General features: G+C 42.6%; 1 protein-coding gene across 1 annotated transcript; it reads right to left on the bottom strand.

Moving 5' to 3' along the window:
- Positions 1–297: 297 nt before the first annotated feature.
- EEF1G (eukaryotic translation elongation factor 1 gamma) lies at positions 298–19,600 on the bottom strand. Its single transcript, XM_078871790.1, has 10 exons — positions 19,481–19,600; positions 19,154–19,312; positions 16,584–16,647; positions 12,340–12,482; positions 11,842–11,985; positions 8,737–8,866; positions 8,224–8,437; positions 6,211–6,383; positions 2,256–2,380; positions 298–787 (listed from the first exon to the last, which is right to left on the bottom strand). The coding sequence occupies exons 1-10, from the start codon at positions 19,490–19,492 to the stop codon at positions 629–631; spliced, it is 1,323 nt and encodes a 440-aa protein (XP_078727916.1). The 5' UTR covers positions 19,493–19,600; the 3' UTR covers positions 298–628.
- Positions 19,601–21,325: the final 1,725 nt, after the last annotated feature.

Raw genomic sequence — 21,325 nt, 5'->3', positions numbered from 1 at the left:
CGGTAAAGTCACGTAGATAAAAAAATGAAAATAACTAAATTAAATGTGATTTATTTAGTTATTTTTATTAAGAAAAACCTAAATTAAATGTGATTTAATTTAGTTATTTTAATTTTTGTTTTCATCTACGTGACTTTACCGAAAGAACCAAAGAGTATGGATCCTTGCAGCCACGAAAACTTCTAATCTCGAACATGCAAATGTGTATTCCAGGCAAGTTTTACACCAACGACCGTGCCACATCTCTATTCGCACAACATTTCGAAACGCGACTTAAAAAACAAAACACAAACGACATTTCAGCCGAGGTTCATTTATTTTTTTAACAGCAGTCAAACAGCTCACAATACTGCTTTGTAAACGCGATCAGGATGGTATGCAGATACACTGAGAACATACTCACTCGAGTGCCCCTATTAACTACCTTGTTTTTAAGCAAGACAGCACAACAAGTTCACTTAACACCTCATGTGACACTCAAAAGAAACGTCAAGGGCTTGAGAAACTGCTGCTAAATTATTTTTTGCAACTTCACGACCGTCTCTTGCCGACAGGGACCTTGAGATTACACGTAATCATGGCGAACAAGAGATGGCGATGTGCAATGCGGAGGACAAGTTTGTGGTTTTCACTTGAAGATCTTTCCCTGGTTGAAGGCTTTGCCCACGTGACTGAATGCACCCTCCCAAGAGAAGTACTCCTTCACCATGGTCTTGCACTCCTCGCTGTCGGGGTCCAGTTTGCGCCAGGCATACGACTCAAAGTCGACCTTCCAGTCGCTGGACAGCTGCAATGCAAACAAGACTCGAACCATTAGCGCGGTTGGCTACGTACGGTGCGAAATAAGTTCAACATACGTACATACACGATGCCAAAAGTGGTATTTGCCTGCATCAGCTATATGCAATTGTATCAAATATATTTGAGAAACATCTAAGGGTGCCTTCATTTTACAGGCAATGAGTGGCTGTGAATCAACAATAACCAAGCCAATTAATTTATATCACAAATTAGTTTAAACAGACAAATATAGTTTCATAAAACAAGAACGGCCAATATTTTTTTTTCTCTGTATACTATTGTAAATTTAGTCTGTTCAAGAACCAACATCAATAAATGCACAGCACTACTGTTCTCATCATTCCCATACGACTGTAACGTGATCCTGTACCTTTGTGTTACCTTGGGCCCACCCCCAATCTCTGTAGTGCCCACAAATTCCCCCCCCCCCTGATTAAATCTACATTCACTCTTTGCCCGGCTCTATTATTACAAACGCCAACAGGCAATTATGCTCTCTCTTTCGCCATAAGAAGTCAGCGTCTATACTGAAAGGCCAGTCACTTATTTTCTAGTGCTTTTTAAAAATTACAATACTCTGCAGAAAAATCAGGCAGTGCTGGAAAAGTACTTTTCAAGAGGTGGAGAATTAGAATAAGGAAAGTAACCCTAGAAGGGGGCTGAAATGACAGTTAAAAGAATAGCTAACTTTCAAAGCAGCAAGTATACTCCGAATTAAAAAAAATATGGATGATAAATGCCAGAGGGCCTGCATGAGATATGGCAGACAGAGACATGGAATGCCATTGCCACAGAATTGAAAAATGGCCACAGTCGTGCGAGTATATACACACACACTGAACACATTTAGCTAAGCGATATTTAACTAAATTAGAGGACAATGTAGAACATTGCCAAGCTACTGCAAAAGTGAGCCCAGTGCTTCCAATAAAGTAATGAATAATGAGTTAATGTTTTGCTAAAGCAATTTAAGTTATAAATATTGTGGCATATCTGATATTACAGATCAGACATACAATCTATCATGCTATAATTTAAGCACAGTAAACGTAAGGTAATCGCAAAATGTTAAGTGATATTTACCAACCCTACTACCTGAACATTGTACATGTTGAATAGCCACTACCAAAAACTATGCATCTGTAGATGTCTACTCACGCAACATTTGTATTTAATCACGAAAGACACCAAAATATTCACCTTAAGTGAACAAAACATACAGTTTGAGGATTCATGCTCTTTATACATTGTTTTCACTTTGAACATTACGTCCATGGTTTTCCATTACATGTCTAAATTGCATAAAAATTCTTGAATAATAACCTTATCAACACAGACTGCACCCCATTCAGATGCAATATCTTAAGACAATCATGCAGGTCAATATTATTCTTGTCTCTTGGCTATCACACACACGGCTTTGCACCAGGGCACACAGCAGTCGGCAGTAGTACCTCGAAGGCAAGTTCCTGGCCACGGAAGACCCAGATTCCGGAGATGGAGCTCTTGTTGTTCTCTCCAAAGAGAATCGCACTGGCGAAGGCATTCTTACGCAGCTTATCCAGGCGCTGGAACATTCCTACATTCACACACGTGTGGTTTAACACAATGGTTAATCATTATTGCCAAAGATGCACTTTGATTTATAACCAGAGCCGATGTAATTTTTTCCATCGGCAAATTGAATACGATAAAATTACTGGGGCTGGGGTAAGGTTAGAATGTAACCTGTTCAGACGTTGGAATGGTATATCAGACAACACCGTGATCATTTATAATCAGTAAATAAATTAAACGTTTGCAAAAGAGAAATGCCTAAAACATTATCAAATGAAATTAGTAAGGCACATTTCATCCGTTGATCGAAATGCTCTATCAAAACACAGCAGTCAATGATTGGCGCCATCGCGTAATAAGTTACATCCCCTATTTACTAATATGAGCCAAGAATGTGTCCCCCGTGTGACGTCACTCCACATGAGGCCCACCCCCCTCATTAAGATTCATGAGTGGGTGGATTTTTACACGAACGCAGAGAGGTCGAGCTGAATTAAATAATTTATTACGCAAAGTCGCTTCAAATATGACGGTTTTTTTTAAGTGGTCGAAAAATATACGCAGCACAGTGCTACATCCGTACGTGACGTCACTGCAAAAGAGCCCACCCCCCCCCTCATTAATATTCATGGCCGCGTGGAAATTTATACTAACGAACAAGACGGCCGTGCACTCCACATGCCGCACCCCTCCCCGATAACCATTAACGGGTGACGTCACTCCACATGAGGCAACCCCCACCCCCTTAATTAAAAATCATGGGCTGAACAATGTTTCTATTGAATATTTCAGATTTACTGCAATAAACACCCGTCCTTGGACGGGGAAAAAAGCTAGTTGAGTTATAATACCGCAGGTTTAATTCACTAACTGGAGATACATTCAAAAAGGTATTATTTTTGCATTCATATTAAATAATGTCATTTTTACAACAAAACTCATGTAATATAGATTTCAAAATGAGTCCTAATCCCATGCAAACCTGCGGCATGTATAGCTGTGGACGTCTCATTCATTACACACTGGCCAAGCGCCACTATATTGCTGAAGTGCATGAACAAACAAATAAGCTGTGTCTCATTAATAGGTTATCATGCAATCAGGATTAGATTCAGCTCCTAGTTAATTGGATACAAATCTACAGCAACATAGAATTAAAAGCTCCGAATTGGTGATGGTTGGATCCAACATGATTGGGTGCAATTGGTCAAAACTGTGAAACTCAACAAGGAGACATTCTCACAGAATGTACAAACACTCAATAATGTTATCACTGCAGAACATTAACTATCGGTACCATCTAGTATATAGAGTAAAACGATTGTCGATTAACATGTAAAGTGGGTGATTATAGTGTTATAGTCCACATTAAACAAGAAAACATAATTTCAGATAATTATAAAAAAATGGAAAGCAATAGTGATGGGTGGTTACTTAGTTCACTGGATCAGAACCCAAATCTAAACAACTTGGAAAATTAAGTCGTAAACTGTTCAAAGCATGTTAATCATAACTGTTGATCACATTATACTTTTGATTATCTTGGAAACAATCTACAAATATTTAATGTAAAACAAAAAACAAAGATCCCCTGTATAGTCTTAACAGACTGTTGGGGCAAGTGCGGTTAGCAAGCACCTATGAAGGCCGGAACGGTACGCAAGGGGGTGGGTGACAGCCTTTGTCTCCCGAGTGGCGATGTTTACACACTGCACTAGGTACTCATTTGAGGCCGAGTCGACCTAGCGGAGGCCCAGGACCAGTTCAGATAATCGTCACTGGTGATGGCCGTGAGCGGGAATCGAACCCGGGTCGCCAGATTCGTAGTGCAGCGCGCTAACCTCTACACCACCGCTTCTCCCACTTTGTATAACACATAGCACATTAACACACACACACAAAACAGTTATACAATTACACACACATAAACACATGCTGCAACACACAGATCGAGACCCACAGGCAGGATGCCGAATAGATATGCGGAGATGGCCCAGAACAAAGAACATGGAGAGAAACAGGACCAAGAAGGCAGACACCACTAGTGGAAACGAGCCAGGGCGTGGCAGTGTTGCATAGAATGGATAATGTGGGGCACTTAGTTTGAAATGCACACATTACTTAAAAGGAGAACATCTAGATACACATCGTGAATGAGGACAATACTATGCACACTGTATGCATTAAAAAAATATATACATGCATACGGAACTCAAAAGTAAATACATGCAACATAGCCTCGAAGTAAATTGTCACATGAAACAATAATAAGTCACCTTTGCACAAACGTTTAAAATCATTCCATTTGGAATAACTAATTCTAACATCATTCATTAGCATTGGACAAATCTGGCTGTCGCCTGATGAAGCTAGTTGTAATTACTGGCGAAACGTCGTACTCAAGATTGTAAATGTTGTGGCTTGGCTCTCCAACACACCGGTGTGCTGTACTAGTGACGAATTGGCATGTTCTGTTTACGTGACAACCCTTACTAGTTGGCTGTGTCGGGTTTTTTAACGACACACTTATATATTTACGCGATCTAACCCAAAAACTCTATTATGGATTAATTAGCATGATCGTTCATGGGCTTAGATGTAAAAACATATCAACCTTTGAATATTAAATTGGAGTTGTAAATTGTCATGTTGTTATTTTATTATACAGAACTTAATATTAACTTTTTTTTTCTGCCGTTGCCATTCAATTTTCCCAAAGGTCTCTCTTGCTATGAAGAGGGTGTAGATGGTTACATATTTATCTTTGTATATACGAGCACGTTCAAGGTAATGAAATTGAACGTTAAAACTTTGTGCCCTTCAACAGACAAGAGACCATCCTTGGAATGAAAAATACCTCTTCAAATTATGGACAAATGCCAGGCATCTATAAAACCTTCATCTCACATTGGAGCTGTACTTACAGGCCACTGCTACAGCATAGACATTTCAGACATTCACTTACGTCAAATACTCTCATTTGAAATGTTAGATGACGCATAAGAGTAACCCGATTAAGTAATGGCTGCATACACAACACTGATGCCCTGTCAAAAAAAATTCTAAAACATTTAGTAATTTTTATATCATTCACTCACTTTGCAAAACGCACACACACTTAGTAGATATGGCAGTTGCAAATATAGGGGATTCACTCAGGTGTGCTGAACAAGGATGTGATATTTCAAGTACATAAATACCACCGTGTCGAGGATTCTTAACCATCAAGGCATTACAAACCGAAAAAAAAAGTGTTAAGAAAGTTAACAGCAAAGGACTTACAAAAGTGTTAAATATCGTCATTCTTGGAGCCACACACAAACCTTGCTGTACATTGTACAATTTGCATTTTAAACTGCTACATTTAGATATGCTAATAAACCGCACGAAATAAAGTCTTTAAAAACCTCGTTTAATGACTGTATATCTTGATTTGATTTATTCATGAACATGAAATAACATCTTAAAAAGAAAAGGTCGACAAAAATGAATTGTTACTTTGCAAAGAGAACACAAGACTTCAATACCTTGAAGGAGAAACCCTCCATGCCCACCCACATCCCTCATCACGAGGTGCGTTCCACAGCAGAAAGCTGAGATGCATAATTTATTCTGGCTCATGGAAAGGCATGCCTTAAATGTCACATTGATTCGGCCATTCTGTTGCAAAGTGACATTACGCCGTTTATTGATTTTAAAACCAACCAAGTCTGGCAGGAGTGGAAAATATCAGATCGACTAACTTCATAAAAGATTCGACATGGCACAACCTTAATGAAATTCTATGATGACGACTCAATTGCTTTAATTTTTGCGGAACACATCATGGGCCCCCCCCAACCGCACACTGACCTGTGATGAGATTGCAGCTCATGAAGATTTGAGTGAGTTCGTCCGGGTACTTGTACTCGCCATACCAGATGGACCAGCCCTCCTTATCGAAGTGTTGCCAGAAGTGCGGGATTGCCACCGTAAGCGTGTCCTCGTTAGAGTACTTCCGCTTGAACTCGTCCAAAACAAACGCACTGCACGTGCACAACACAACAAATACAAAATACCTCCGTTAACGTTCCGGGCATCGTAAACAATGCAAGTGGTAATGAGTCCACCAGACGAAGATTGAAATGACACTTCTTTATTTTCCACACGAGTTCACGCTGCTTGTGACCACTCCACATCCCACCAGGAAGCACGTGATGGTGACGTCACCCCCCCCCCCCTCCTGGGCGTTCCCCTCTCTCTCACCCCGTCTTCTCTAACAGTAACCTGGGATCCCCCTTTGGTATTTCTACCCCCGGATCGCGCAAGTATTAACAATATACAAGCATTCGATTTTCTCACTTTGTTAACGTGGCACAATTTTATTTTGCACGAAACATTGAATAAAAAATCAAGCCAATATAAACATCTCATGTCGATTAGTTTATAATTGTATCCTCATAATAAAGGCATGCGTGTAAATGTAAGATGGGTGGATGGTTTAGTTTTAAGTGTACGTAACATTTTTCATAGTACAGGTTCCCCTTTCGCTCTATGCGGTAGAAGTAGTAGAAGATGCATTCCAAAAAAAGAGGGCTCAACAAAAGAGACGGCTGCCTACCGAGCAGCGCGTACAGCACACACAATGTTGTCCCACACGTCTGACCGCATACAGCAAATTGTGTAAAAGAAATTGGTTAAGGTTAGCCACATACATGTGAAATGGGCACAAACAAAACAGAGCGAAACCTGTATAGTTATTTTCCTAAAAGGTGCCGCCTGCCTAGTGGTTTATCATAGCAGCAATCGCTGTTTGCAAAATACTGCACGAGTTTGGCAAGAGTGGGTTGAGAATTGTCCAGGGCCCTCTCTCCACTCACTTGTCCATATTTTGGTCGGAATGCCACTCCCCATTCTCCCCCTCCCCCCCAACATGAAACACGAGTCAAAAAGCATGCCCATGGCAGTGTCACAGTAAAAACATATAACGTTACAATAAACATGCTAAATCAAATAGAAGTGTGATATATACCAAAAGCTATTTATTATGACTTAACTGTAGGCCGTTTTGTATGCTCGTCTTAATTAAATCAACTAAAATTCAGAAAATGTTCAGACGTACATAGCACAACAGCATACATCACGATATATGATACCTTGCCATTAGTGTTTTTCATTACAAAAACAAATACCAACTTTCTGGATATTTTTTATCAGAAAAATTGCTACATCTTAAAACGTAATATAGTGATGCCATTGTAAAAAAACACACAAGGTAATGAAGTTAGCCAACAGAGTGAGCTTATCGAAATACTAATTTTAAAGTATCAAAGCAGTTCAAACTATTCACCCATCCAAAAACCACCATTGTCCAAAATCCACTCTGGGTTCGCAAAGAAATCAATGCATTGGATCCGAGAGAAATCCAATCCCTTCAACTCAACAAGTGCGTCCCCCCCCCACGATGAGGCCCCGAGAATTCCAGAATGCAAGGGCCGCAGAAAAACAGCTGGCACACAGTCAAGTCATCAAAACCCGTGCCAAAAAGAGTGAAGGTCAGATGGGAGACTTGCGTCGAAACTCACCACCCCACCTCTGAATAAAAAAAAATATCTACCAAGTTTGAGCCTCCCCCCGCCGCCCCTCTCGAAATCTAGCTGCCACACATTCCCTCTTCCGAATGCAAATTCCCCCCCCACCCCACCACCCTCATTCAGCCCATCCCATGAACCTCCTGGCATCCGGGCACACATGCAAGCTATATTTCAAGGCAATGCTTGCAGTTCTGGGAATAGACTTAGGGATTGCAAAATTCCAAAAGGCAAGAGGATTTTTTCGCGAGGACGGGGGACCGCTCGCACACACCGCCCTGCCACTGCCACTCACCTCTTGGGCAGGGCAGCAAAGGGGTCTTTGGCTTTGGGCTCACTTGCGAGCGCCTCATCTGCGGCGTCAAAATCTTCCTCGGCGGCCGTAGGCTCCTCCTTTTTCTTCTCTTCCTTCTTCTTTTCCTTCTTGTCGTCGTGGTGTTTGTTCTCTTTTGTGGCCTTCTCCTTGCAATGGGTGTCTTTCTTGGGCTGCAGTTCCGCAAACTTTTTGGCTGTAAAATAAGTTAAGTTGCCATGTTAGTGCACCGACAGGTTTTCGCAGTTTGCAATGCATTGCAATCAATACAATATTTTTTGTTCAAATCAATTAGTTGGCATGTACAAGGAGAAGGCGTAAAGAACACAATTCCAAACCGACATTTGAATTTGGTTAAATCTGCAGAAAAAAGCGATTTGACAATTTTCCCACCAAATTTTGGTCTAAATTACCTTACCGCCTAACATGAATTGAGCCCAGTAAGCCGTTTGAACATGTCTCTTTAGGAATGTCAGAGGTGAAGTGGTTCCATACCATCAAACTGGGCCATCTTGTCACAGAGCTTCACTTCTCCCAGCACAGCCTTGAACTGTGGCTGGTTGATGCAGGTGGTAAACCAGCGGTTTGCGTTGCCAAATGGCTGACGAAACGAGGGCTCCAGAACCTAGCCAAAGCCGTAAAAAAAACAAGAACATGACATTTTATATAGGATGTTTACACTTTATGTTATGTTCTTCGAATTAAACACATTAAAAATCTTTAATATCAATGGCAAATTTGATCAATTACCCTCTACACTATAGCAGTATCTGAATACATCCAAAATAAAACAATTAACATGCCTAAACTTTATCATATAATTCTAAGGACCACATTTATTGTTATATTTTTTGGTTCTTTCGGTAAAGTCACGTAGGTAGAAAATAATAGATCACGACGTTCCGATTGCAACACAAGCAATCGTGGGACAACCACAGGAAGAAAAAACTGCTGAGGTTGTCCCACCTGATGACAATTGCTTGTGTTGCGATCAAAACGTCGTGATCTATTATTTTTTCTACCTAAGTGACTTTACCAAAAGAACCAAAGAGTATGGATTCCTGCAGTCACGAAAGCTTCAAATCAAGATTGTTATATTTACCAAGTGGTTTTCCTGTTTAGACGAACCCACGTCAATCAGGCATAAAAAAACTAACTTTTAAATGACAAAGTGGTAATTGAGTATATCCAGAACAAATAATGGAGAAAATAACAATCATTTAATCGAAAACTTAAATCAGCCATTGGTGACAGACATGCTTCTAAACCAAACATCTCAATTTTATTCAGTGACAATTCCATCATTGAACAGCAAAAGGATCTCAAAATTATTTCACGTCCATGATACGACCGAGCTGTTAGAGGCGCCACCTGTAAACAATATTGAGAATATAACAAACATACAAGGGCAAGTGTTTGGAAATATATTTTGGATAGTTGCCTAGTTTCACACTTGTTACTATCACCAACATTTTTATTTGAAATTGTATAATTTTGCACCACTCAAGGATAACTGTACACATTCTTAAAAAACCCACCACAGCCCTACATTTTGGATTGTTAAAGCATAATTAGTTGGAGAAAACATTACTTTGGAACTAATGAGTTTATTATTTTGTATCACGGCCACTGCCAAGTAATTGCAAGCTAAGTTTCCCATGGACTGGGCGTAAAACTGTGGCCTGTGCACATTCCACAGCTTTAAGGGAATCCCTTGTGGGTATCTCAACAATTATTCTTTTCACTATTCCAGCAAACTGGGGTCAAGGTTTTCCACATGGGTATCAAATACCCTGGAACAGAACGAGTCGAGAAGTATCTCTTAAAACATGAACGATCAACAAAACGTTCATTCGTGAGATTATAACAATTCCAAAACAGGATTTATCTTTTTAACCTCAAATGTAAATTACTGGGGCTTGCATCTTTTTAACCTCAAATGTAAATTAATGGGGCTTGCAGACAGCCAAAAGTTTTAATTTAAATTTCACAACTCTACAAACTGCTATCGTACAAGCAGATACAAAGCAAATAAAGGCACAAGCCACTGAGTGCCACTGAGATACGCTTATAGAAAACAAACAAGCTTCTAGAAGCATGCCCCACCCCGAGTGGCCTAGGCCTGCGGCACGTGACACAGGCGCCCCCTCGCTCTCTCCGATACGAAGTGCACGTGGGGCGCGCTGGAAACACGTGACGGCAGCTTGCCTTGCATTGGCCCAAAAGTTTAAGACCAGAGCCGTATGTTTCAAATGTATGAATATTAGCTTAGTGATTTTTTTGTTGGCTAAATTAAGTATTTAAAATTATGCTATTTTTGCGTAATGTTTTTACATTCACTTCAACCGTTTGGTGTAGGAAAGTTAAATGTGGATCAAGGTATGTCTGCCATCTACTGTTCAAATGGAGTATACTGCAATGACGTGTGTATATGGTAAACTCAGCTCACATTAGGGCATCTCAGAGCGCACAACAGTGTTGGTAATAATCTACATTTTAGTTGGCCAGTGTGCACGTGTAGAATTGTAAGTTTCAATACATATCTACATACATGTGTGCAAGTGCATTCAGCATGCATGTGTGTAAAGGCATGCATGTTCGTAGGGGCACACTAACAGCACTTGCCCCAAAAGTCTGTTACACCTACACGGGGGATCTTTGTCTTTGCATGTAGTATAGTAACACAGCGGTTGCTGGTGGTGCTTGGGCCTCTGGGCTGGTGAGACCATAGAGCAAGAAAGCCTTCGCCTGCAGGGCATTAGGATTTAAAACATGTGGTGGGGAGTGCCTGGAGCCGCGTTGTGATTACGGAGGGAGGCCTGGGAAGACGAGGTGATGTGCTGCGGGGATTACAAGGCGGTGGCAACGAGGGCTTTCACGGTCGGCTGCCAAGGGGCAACAGGGCCTGGAATAACAAAGCGACGGTGCCTGGAGCTACATGGTTTGAGGCGAGGGGGACCTGTGGTGATCACGCCCCTGGTGCTATGGAGTGAAAGGAATGTGAAGCCAGTGCACAATAATTCGCTTCACTTGAAATAGATACATTATTTTAAGTATGGTTAAGAACGCAGTTTTTTTTTGTAATCTGTGGCTGTGCAAGTTCAACTGTTCACCATTGCAAACCCGTCTCAGCTGCAAATGTGCTGGCAACTTGGCTGTGGCTACATGTCTAATCCAAAAGCAAATGTATAATAACAATAGTTGTCATTCCTGATTTCGTTAACGATGGTTTATTTGCATTACCACATTTTTGAGAAAAAAACCTACAATTACCATTGAGTGACCATTTCTCCTGTCCAGCCCATGATATTGTCATAAGCCGGCTAGTTACTTGTGCGATTCCACGTACAAGCTCTATGAACATGTACCTCGTTCCCACGTACTTGAGTCACACACATCACAAGGCTCGTCAATATTATCGACTGTAGCCCAACTTCATCAGGACTGTATTAAAGCAGACAGTGCAACCTGCAGTGTTAAGAAATAACAAGAACATATGAGACACCTCGAGTTAGAAACTGTGTAACATTGATTTAGCCCTTGGCTGCACCAAAACCTAACTTTTAAAAATATTCGTGAATGTGTGGATGAGTCCAGTACCTGTTTGTAGAGTGCTAGAAGACTGCACACCACCGTGATGTCCGCCAAACTGACTCGCTCCCCCACCAGGAAAGTGTGAGCCTTTAGATGCTCGTTCAAAATGCCCAAGGCTTTCTTGACATCTTCCTTTGCCCGGTCTGTTGACTGTCAAGTACAAGAAAAACTGACATTTAATTAAACTTCAAATGTTGTTTTTGTAGCCAATACCCTAATCCACATTGCTTTTGGGGTGGCCAGCATCACACCTGGCCACCTTTGTCTCCCTAGTGGCTATGTTTACACAACGCACCAGGTTCTCATTTGAGGCTCAGTCGACCTAGGAGACGCCCAGGACCAATTCCAATAGTCGTCGCTGGTGTTGGCTGTGAGAGGCACTCCAACTTGGGTCGCTGGGTCCGTAGCGCAATGCAATAACGGCTACACAACCGCTCCCCATATGAACTACACACACCCATACACGGACTTGAATGTGCCGCCGAAGAGTGCGAATCTACCCACCTGCTTGTTGTACTGAACGATACCAAGCGTGGGGAAGACCCAGGTGGCGGAGGCTGGAACGATCTCGCTGTCGGCGAAGCTGATCCACTGCTGGACTTTGGCCGACGCCTCGATGTTATCACCACGCAGGGAGTTGTTGGCAACTGAAATAAAAAAAAATTGGGGGAAAAATTGCAGAAATTACTAAACAGAAAACGACGATGTATGGTATTTTTTTAATATACTGAATTGATGCATAATTCTTACCACTTCATGTTCTGAAAGTTGCTAAACCCATCCTGCCAAAAATATTCTACCATACTCGACGTGGAGCTATTTTTCTAAAGCATTATGCTGTTTTTAGTTGATTTGTTAAAGTATAGCTCTCAGACCAGTAAACCAACATTAATTCAGCCTCAAACAATGATCTCTTAACACTATTAACACAAAGTAGTTTATGCCATCCTTAAAACAATCCACTGTTGAATTAAAATATCTCAGGATATTCTTTTCACTGCCTGGTATTACGCATGTTACTACGCAAAATATACGTTTTTCTACTAGCTACACATTTTTACTTCACCAATATCTGCGAAGATGCCAGAGCCTTCCCTTATCTGCTATTAGGCCTTGGCAAGGTAAGGTAAAAACGAGCCTACCTTTACCGTACCGTTTTACCTTAGCACAATACAATCACTCTACCCTTACCTTTCACCCTTTAGCAGGTAAGGTAAAAGGTCAAAAGCAACAAGCCTACCTTTACCCTACCTTTTACCCTCACCCCATACAAATGACCCGATTACAGGGTAATTACTGGGGCACTATACATGAACAAGGTTTATAACAGTTGATGCTAGGTAGAGCGCTTTATTCATATAGAATACTCTTGATGATTCCAATTTTAAATGGAAGCCACGGACTGCGCCACGGAGCTTTTAACGAGTGGTAAACAAGGTATTTACCGGGTAATACTTCGCACTACCTTTACCCTACCCTTTACCTTACCCCTTGGCATGTCGACACCTTTACCGTTTTACCCGGTAAAAAGGGTCAATTAACTTATGTTGCCGAGGCCTATCTGCTATCAACTTAGTGTTTTTCACGGGCACATCAAGGTAAAGTACAGCGACAGTACCAAACATTTCCAACGGCTGTAAATACCCCAATTAGGAGCATTATTAATACAACCATCTGTAGTCTCCAAAGTCTCTCATGCACAGATGACCCATTATTTGTTTCCTGGGTTTCTTCCCATTGAATTGCTTCCTCTTCTTAAGAGTCCATATGGCTTAATCACATTCTTACACGAGGTTTGCAATGCCACTTTGGGGGAATCTTCAACTTGTATATATTAATCGTGTTTGCTGCACTCCTAGCTCTATTACGTCTCTGCTCCACTTCTGCAACACCAAGGATGCTACCGACACCATAATTGCAGCCATGTATACACCTGAGTCTTTAAAATTAAGCCATGTGCCTTTACCTTGCACTATAGTTATAATGCAATTCATCAGAATCCCAGTCTTGGTATCTGTTCACAGCATGATTGCTCGATTTCCCTTTGAAATTGGGTATTTCAGAACCCATTGTCTCGTCCTATCCCATGTGGCATGCCACACTTAACTCATAATCATACTTGATGTCGACTTCACATTTAAGTCTCAAAAGTTGAATTTTGTGGGCTAACATCTGTCAAAACTACTCTTCAGTATAATATTCTGTAGCCTAAGTTGGTACATAGTCACGGTATAAACAAGGCTAAACGTCACCCTAACTAAAATTGTCTGATTATATACCAACAAAATATAAGACTTTCCAATCTGATTATGATTGCCAATCCCTATACTGATCCATGCTGTCTATCCTTCTACAAGAGAACAAATGCAAAGGGAAAGACATTATTAAAATCACATAAATAGACATGGCTCTCCTACTCTCCAATCCATCATGCGATGTACTCCCCCCCCCTCCCTATAACAATATGATGCCAACAGAATTGCGCATTGCAGTGGATGCCCCTTTACTTGATGTACAATCACAAGTTGTGTTAACCTTTGTAGAAAGCAGTGACTAAAAATAGCCAGTATATGACCCAATATGAAACATTGCAGATATTTAGCACACACATTAATCCACTCTATCCATATCGCAATGTTGCAAAAAAATGCATAAATGTACGTGGAGCATTAATCTGAAATGATGACATCGATATGTAAAAATTCTGCATTAAAGCAGGCAAGAACATTGGTAGTGAATACCTAAATGCCATATGAAAGTCGTTCCACTTGTTATAAATCATCTAAAGTGTAAGAAAATCTAAGCAATTTTACTTTGCAGCATGTTTCAAGAAGGTCTGACATGAAGACTGCTCATTGGCAGCAGACTTCAATTTACATTTTCCCCGACTAGTCTTGTTTGCACGCTTGTTATACCAACAGTTACTGAAACGATAACACACGCCTATGTCATTACGTGAAGGTATAACCCTGCAACTCACCACGAGGTAAAATCTGATGGCCAGAGATATAAACCATAACATATGAATAGACGAGTGGCAAAGCTGCGATCGTGGAAAGTAATAACCGGAGTTCCACCACGAGCCCTAACCTCTGGTCTTGTTCATTTGACTCGCCACCCTTCTGACCCCACCCTGCCTGCCCAGCTTCCACCTTCGTCCCCACACCCTGCCCCACTCACCACACCAAAGCTGCCATGCCACGTTCAAGGAACCATTAGAAGCAGGCCTTAAAAAGCAGTGGTTCTTAACATTGACTGCAGCCTGCACCCCCCCGCCCCTTTGGTTCTCAGAAAGGGCATCTCGCACCCCAGAGATTAAGAACCACTGCCTTAAAGGATGTGTTACTAGGCTAGCACAACTTTATCGTCGAGATATCCAGGGATATGAAATTGTATAAATTTTTCCAATTTGCAAAACTCGTTTCGCACTTTTATAGTGACACGAGGCATTCATAACCAGCTAAGGATTCACAAGCTACACTTTAGAAATGTTAATCACTCCTAATCTGTATAAATGGTGAAATATAATTTTCCCAACACACAGATGCAAGGTTAATAAATGTAGCATGTGTAAATACAGACAGACTCAATTGTGAATCAGGTACAGGAGCTTACAGGCGCTAAGTCTGCAAGTAAAACCAGTTTTTTTTCACGACTTACCCAAAATATGTACATACAAATAGAGTTCACACATTTGCTGACTTGCTATTGATTTATAATGGTGCACGGGGTGACCAATAAGGTCTGAATTGGTCTGTAATAAGGTAGGTATTGATAGGGGTTGACAGGTATGCACTGTACACTACACACTACTATACACTCCTATACCCCACTACACTACACTATCATACCTGTCAACCCCTATAGTTTACCCCTTATTCTTAAACAGGGAAAGTGAGTAGAAGCTATTGTCTTTGTGTTTCTCCCCTTGTGATGGGACTTTGTAGGATGAACGTTGAGATTTATAAGGGGCACGTGGTGACCAATAAGGTCTGAATTGTCTGTAGTAAGATAGGCGCTGATAAGGGATTGACAGGCATGCCAATCACACGGGGCACTCATTAATACGCTTGGCAATCATTGGGCAAACACAATGCTTCAGCTGAACCCCCCCCCTCCATACAATAATCCTGCATTAATTAAGACATGCTACTTTACCAGTGCAACCTTGAAAAAACTAATTTAACATGGATAGAAATACTTAATAGCTTCCAGAGCTGCAGAAAAAAATGCAAAATGAAAAGGGACTTGCAAGGTAATTTGAAACAGCTATAGACTAATGCGAATTTTTTTCCTACAGGGTAACTGTGAAGGTGTAATTATTTTGTTCTGCAGAGCAATTCGTATATTTACTGGAAATCTGTGAAAAAGAGCATTGTAACTCATCTGATTCCTCCAGTATAAATATTCTTATTCAGAATCACACCCTCACGAGGTCCAAAGTAATACAATTAGGTTAACCAATAACTTTAACAGGTCCAACTGCACAAACATATTAAGCATGTTAAGTACAATCCTACTCTATTCTTACTTGGGACAAATCAAGTCAAAGTGCACACAGGCTCAATCAATAGAGCATGCAGCAGCGCTTGAACTTTCATATTCATTCTTTAGGGGCCTAAACGTTCATTTGGTAAAAAAATAATCTTTAAATGCAATAACAATATATTACCTGAAAAATACACAAATGTCAACATCACAGATAATTATCCATAAACTACAACTCATAATAATGCTGTCCAACTTACCATAGTGTGCAATGGCATTGCTCTCAAACAATGAGAATCCATTGCTCCCTTCAAAAGCTGGTACCTAAAGGAAAACAAGAAAAAGTGGTAAAGTATTCAAATATAACAACTTTTTTGTATGTAACTTTGCATACTTAAAATGTTGTGTCGCAGGTAATATTAATTAAGGCAAGATTATTCGTAATTTTCAATAAAAATGTTTAATATTACAATATTGAACCACTCAGTTATATATCAATTGCACATTTACATTCCTTGACATCTCTTTTGGCCTAAATGTACAAGCCTAAAGCACTGTCCAGTGGATTAGGCATGAAAAAATTATCAAGATAGAACATAATGGGTGTCAAATTGCTGCAGTGCACATATCCACTTCACACAGAAGCAGATGGATCAAGGATGATAATGGATTGGCACACACATCACACGCCTTTTGGCGTCATCTGGTCCCAACACCATGTGAGACTAGGCTCTAAGGAAAGCTGTCTCGGGTGTGGACCAATCAACTTCAAGGACAGTGCATACATTATCAGAGTTATGTTTTTTGTTTGCATTATGACTGCAGGTATTGTGGGCTATGCAAACATGACTCCTTGTAAAAAAGGTGTTAGTTTTGTTGCCAGATAAAAGGGTAAAAAACCAATTATCACACCTTAATGTATTTAATACCAATGATTTAATACTACCATACAACACAAACCATTGCTTATATAGGCATTGACAATCCTGCAAAACCTTCATGGTAAATTATATCACAAGATTCCAGGCTTGCACTACTGGAGCAACATTACACCAGGAGGTAGAGGGGGGAAACGCTCGCTATATTCAGGCATCATGACTCACTGAGGATCAAACCTTCAGTTGTATATCGTGGCACAGGTTCAATAAACACGTTAGTCTATGGCTAATTGCTCTACTACGCAATGCCGTGGAAAACATTACTACTCCACACCACTACTCATTGCAGACCAAGGAGACCAATCCATGTCATTGTAACACTTCATTAAAAACACCATGTCAGCAAACGTTTAATTATTACCACGGGGGGGGGTGGGGTAGCTACCTCTACCAATGAAGACTTAACTATTAGTCGATGAATCCTCACAAAATTGCAATAGGCCACGTTGTGGCCAATTGCTCAGGCCCCTTTAAAAATGGCCGCCACCCCTACCTAGCGAAGGCAGGAAACCCCCTACAAGCCACACCCAGCGTGATGCAGATGACATCACAAAGACACAATGATGGGAATGACTTGTCAACTTTTTTTCTGCCATCCAATTGGTCTAATCTGATATTGCTTAATCGGTTACTTGAAATCATCCGATTCAAGTAATCGGACTTTATATTATTTCTAGTCCTCAATGGCTCTTAACATTTCTAAGGTTGCCACGCCACAACAGACACACTTCATTCTACACCACGGCGCTGCCAGCTCAAGAGTCACTGACATTGTCTGTAAAGCCGAGGGGCTCTGCCAGCAAGATGAAAGTTCCGCCTCCAACTGACTCATGCAGACATCGGGATTTGCAGAAAATACTTACATCACAAGGCAAATGCGTTATGCGTTCATTCATTTTTCATGTACACTGCATGCATACACTGTGTATTGTACAAACGTAGCTTTTGTGGCCACCAATCAAAAGTAACACATTAACTCGTATAACAACATTTTATATCCGATAATCACCACTTTAAACATTTTGATTGACACACTGCATGCCACTGTTAACGCCGCACGAAATACGTGAATACGCACGTTGACGCATATTTCACTTTCAACTGCACAAACCATAAATAACCACGACTGCATATGCGTCCCGTTGTAATTGACATGGTCATATTTAAGACTAAATTTACACTGCAACTACAATAATCGTACCGCAGCAGCAGGGGCACACACACAGATCCTCTCTCTGCCACGACACGAACCCACGTCAGCACAATGAAGGCAGCAGACGCCTTTCACGCCTCTAACATTGCGTGTGTGGTGGGGGGTAGGCGAGCCCCGTGGGACTTAAAAAAAGACAATCAAACCCAACACAACCACGAATGTCTTATCAACACCGTGAACAACAGGGGCAACATTTACATCTCAAACGAACACAAGAGGCGCGAAACGCTCCGCTCCGGCGGCGTTTTGTGTGACACGCGCGGCTTTATCCATTCATTCGGGACCCCCCCCCCCCCCCCGTATAGCCTTGACAGACTGTCGGGGCGAGTGCTGTTAGCGAGCACCTATGAAGGCCGGCATGGCGCACGAGGGAATACGTGGTCAGCAGCACCACGCCCGGCCGCCTTTGTCTCCCCAGTGGCGATGTTGACACACCGCACCGGGTACTCATTTGCGGGCGAGTCAACCTCGGGAAGGCCCAGGGCCGGTTCAGAGAATCGTCACCGGTGTCGGCCGTGAGCCGGAGTCGAAACCCGGGTCGCCGGGTTCGTAGCGTGAACCACGACACCACCTTAGACACCCCAACAAACCATCACCAACCACAAAACTTTCTCACATCCTCACAGCAGCCGCAGTCAAACCCCGAATCAGCCGTGCCACTCTCTCTCTCTCTCCTCACCTTTCCTAGCGGGAACTTGGCGATGAACTTTTCGCTTTTGTTCGTCTGCCCGAAGATGAACTCGGGAGTTTCCGCCACCACTTTGATCTTGGCCCCGCTGTACTGCGCCGCGACCAGGGCCTTGAATGCTCGCCAGTTCTCTGGGTACGTGTACAGCGTCTGCGCGCACGCACACGCAGGGCAACAAAGCGATGCGGGCAAAATAACGCGACGGCCGTACGCGGGACACCTCGATGTACCACACAGGCCGAGTGGAATCGCTCTGAACGCGAGGATGCCCGCGCTCCGAGACGGATTCTGCGGTGCCACCGCCCGAGTCCAACTCACCCCTGTCGCCATCTTGCCTGAAAGAGAGGCCGCGTGCTGACGGCGGCGCCGTAAAGTAGAGAAAAGAGGCGGGGGGAGAGAGGCGCGCGGGCAGGGGGCCACTTTGCGACGTCGTCGCTTTACGACAGCCGCGTGGCCTCCCTCCCTCTCCCTCCTCCGACCACGTGCGCTTCTTGTGCGGCCACGTGGATTGCAACGCGCGCGCGCGCCCCCGCGTGGGGAGCGGTGGGGTAGCGGTTAGCGCTGCGCTGCGGCGCTACGAACTCGGCGATGCCCCGGTTCGATTCCCGTTCACGGCCAAAAAAACATTAAGTGACGATTGTCAGAAATATCCCGTGTCCCCTGACTGAAGACTGCCCTCCAGTGGTGCACAGGCGGTAGTTTATGTGGTGGCGGTGGGCCACGTCTGCGACAATGAGCGCAGCGAAAAGTGTCTGGTGACGAAAAGTGACGATTATTTGAACCGGTCCTGAGCCTCCCCTATGTCGACTCGGCCTCAAATGAGTAGCTGGTGCGGCGTGTAAACGTCGCTACTGGGGAGAAAAAGGCGTCCGGGCGTGGGGCTGGCCACCCACCCCCTCGTGTGCCGTGCCGGACTTCATAGATGCTCGCTAACAGCACTTGCCCCAACAGTCTGTTAATGCTACATGGGGGGTCTTTGTCTTTGTGCGCCCCCGTGCGTGTGGCGTGCCTGACGCTTATCTGAATAGGTCCATGGGCCTCTTCCCCCTAGGTCGACTCAGACTCAAATGAGTACAGAATCAGAATCTGTATTTATACTGGAGGATGAGCTATAAAGCCTGTTTTCACAGATGTCTAGTTAGTGGCAGGTCAGAACGTTAGGGGCCGTCCATAAATGACGTCACGCACCTAGGGGGGGGGGGTCAAACATTTGTGACGATGTGTGACGAGAGGGGGGGGGGGTTTGAGAAATTTGACGTCACATCAAAATGCGCAACTTTAAATAAATATAGACAACACGTTCTACTTAATTAAATATACTTTTTAATAAATGTTTTCTCCTACAACATCAGAGTGCAGCACCACATTAAATACACACTACAATGACAATAGTTTAAAGCGGTTTGAAGCATGTTTTATTTGGGGGGGGGGCAGAGCTTTGTGACGTCATATTTGAGGGGGGGGGGTCTGACTTTTTGTGACGCCGTGTGACGAGGGGGGGGGGTTAAAAATCGTCCAAAATCGCGTGACGTCATTTATGGACGGCCCCTTACAACAACAAACAATACAAAATCTCGCCAGAGAAAGCCCACTGAGCTATTAGCTTTCTTTTCAGAAGCGACCTGGCCACAAACGATCGCTCAACGAAGTGGATTATCACGTGGACATGTATCGCAGAAAAATCTAAATATACTCAAAACGCACGTTTCTAAATGTGTGACACTAGGGAGACAAAGGCGGCTGGGTGAGGTTTCGAGACGACCTCGTGACCGTGTTGACCTTCACACGTGCTACACAGCACTTGCCCGAACAGTCTGCCAAGGCTATAGTTCGCGGGGTTCTATGCCATTGTGTCTGCAGTGGCGACCAAACTTCGATTCCCACCGCCCCCCTCACGACATCAGGGAATATTTGAAGCGGTTCGTGAAGTTTTATTTTTGCTTCAACACGGCGCCTGACACTCAAAGCGCCATCACATTAATCCTCATAAACATAAAAAACTGCAAAGAATACAATAAGAAATATGTATACTGTATATAGGTCTCTATTTGTTTAAAATTTTAAAACAAGTTGTGGCTGTGAGTGAGTAATTTGTTGTGGGGCCTCATCTCGGTTGACTCAGCCTTAAATGAGTACCGGGTGCCACGTGTACGCATCAGCACT

This window comes from Lampetra fluviatilis, chromosome 33, assembly GCF_964198595.1.
Source record: "Lampetra fluviatilis chromosome 33, kcLamFluv1.1, whole genome shotgun sequence".
Classification (NCBI taxonomy): Eukaryota; Metazoa; Chordata; class Hyperoartia; order Petromyzontiformes; family Petromyzontidae; genus Lampetra; species Lampetra fluviatilis.
This window is presented reverse-complemented; position numbering and strand designations above follow the sequence as displayed.

Excerpts from the sequence above, each read along its gene's own strand:
- EEF1G (XM_078871790.1), bottom strand. Across the intron at positions 16,648-19,153 it reads CCAAGTTCCCGCTAGGAAAG|GTACCAGCTTTTGAAGGGAG; the intron begins GTGAGGAGAGAG and ends GTTTTCCTTTAG. Across the intron at positions 2,381-6,210 it reads GAGCTGCAATCTCATCACAG|GAATGTTCCAGCGCCTGGAT; the intron begins GTCAGTGTGCGG and ends GTGTGAATGTAG.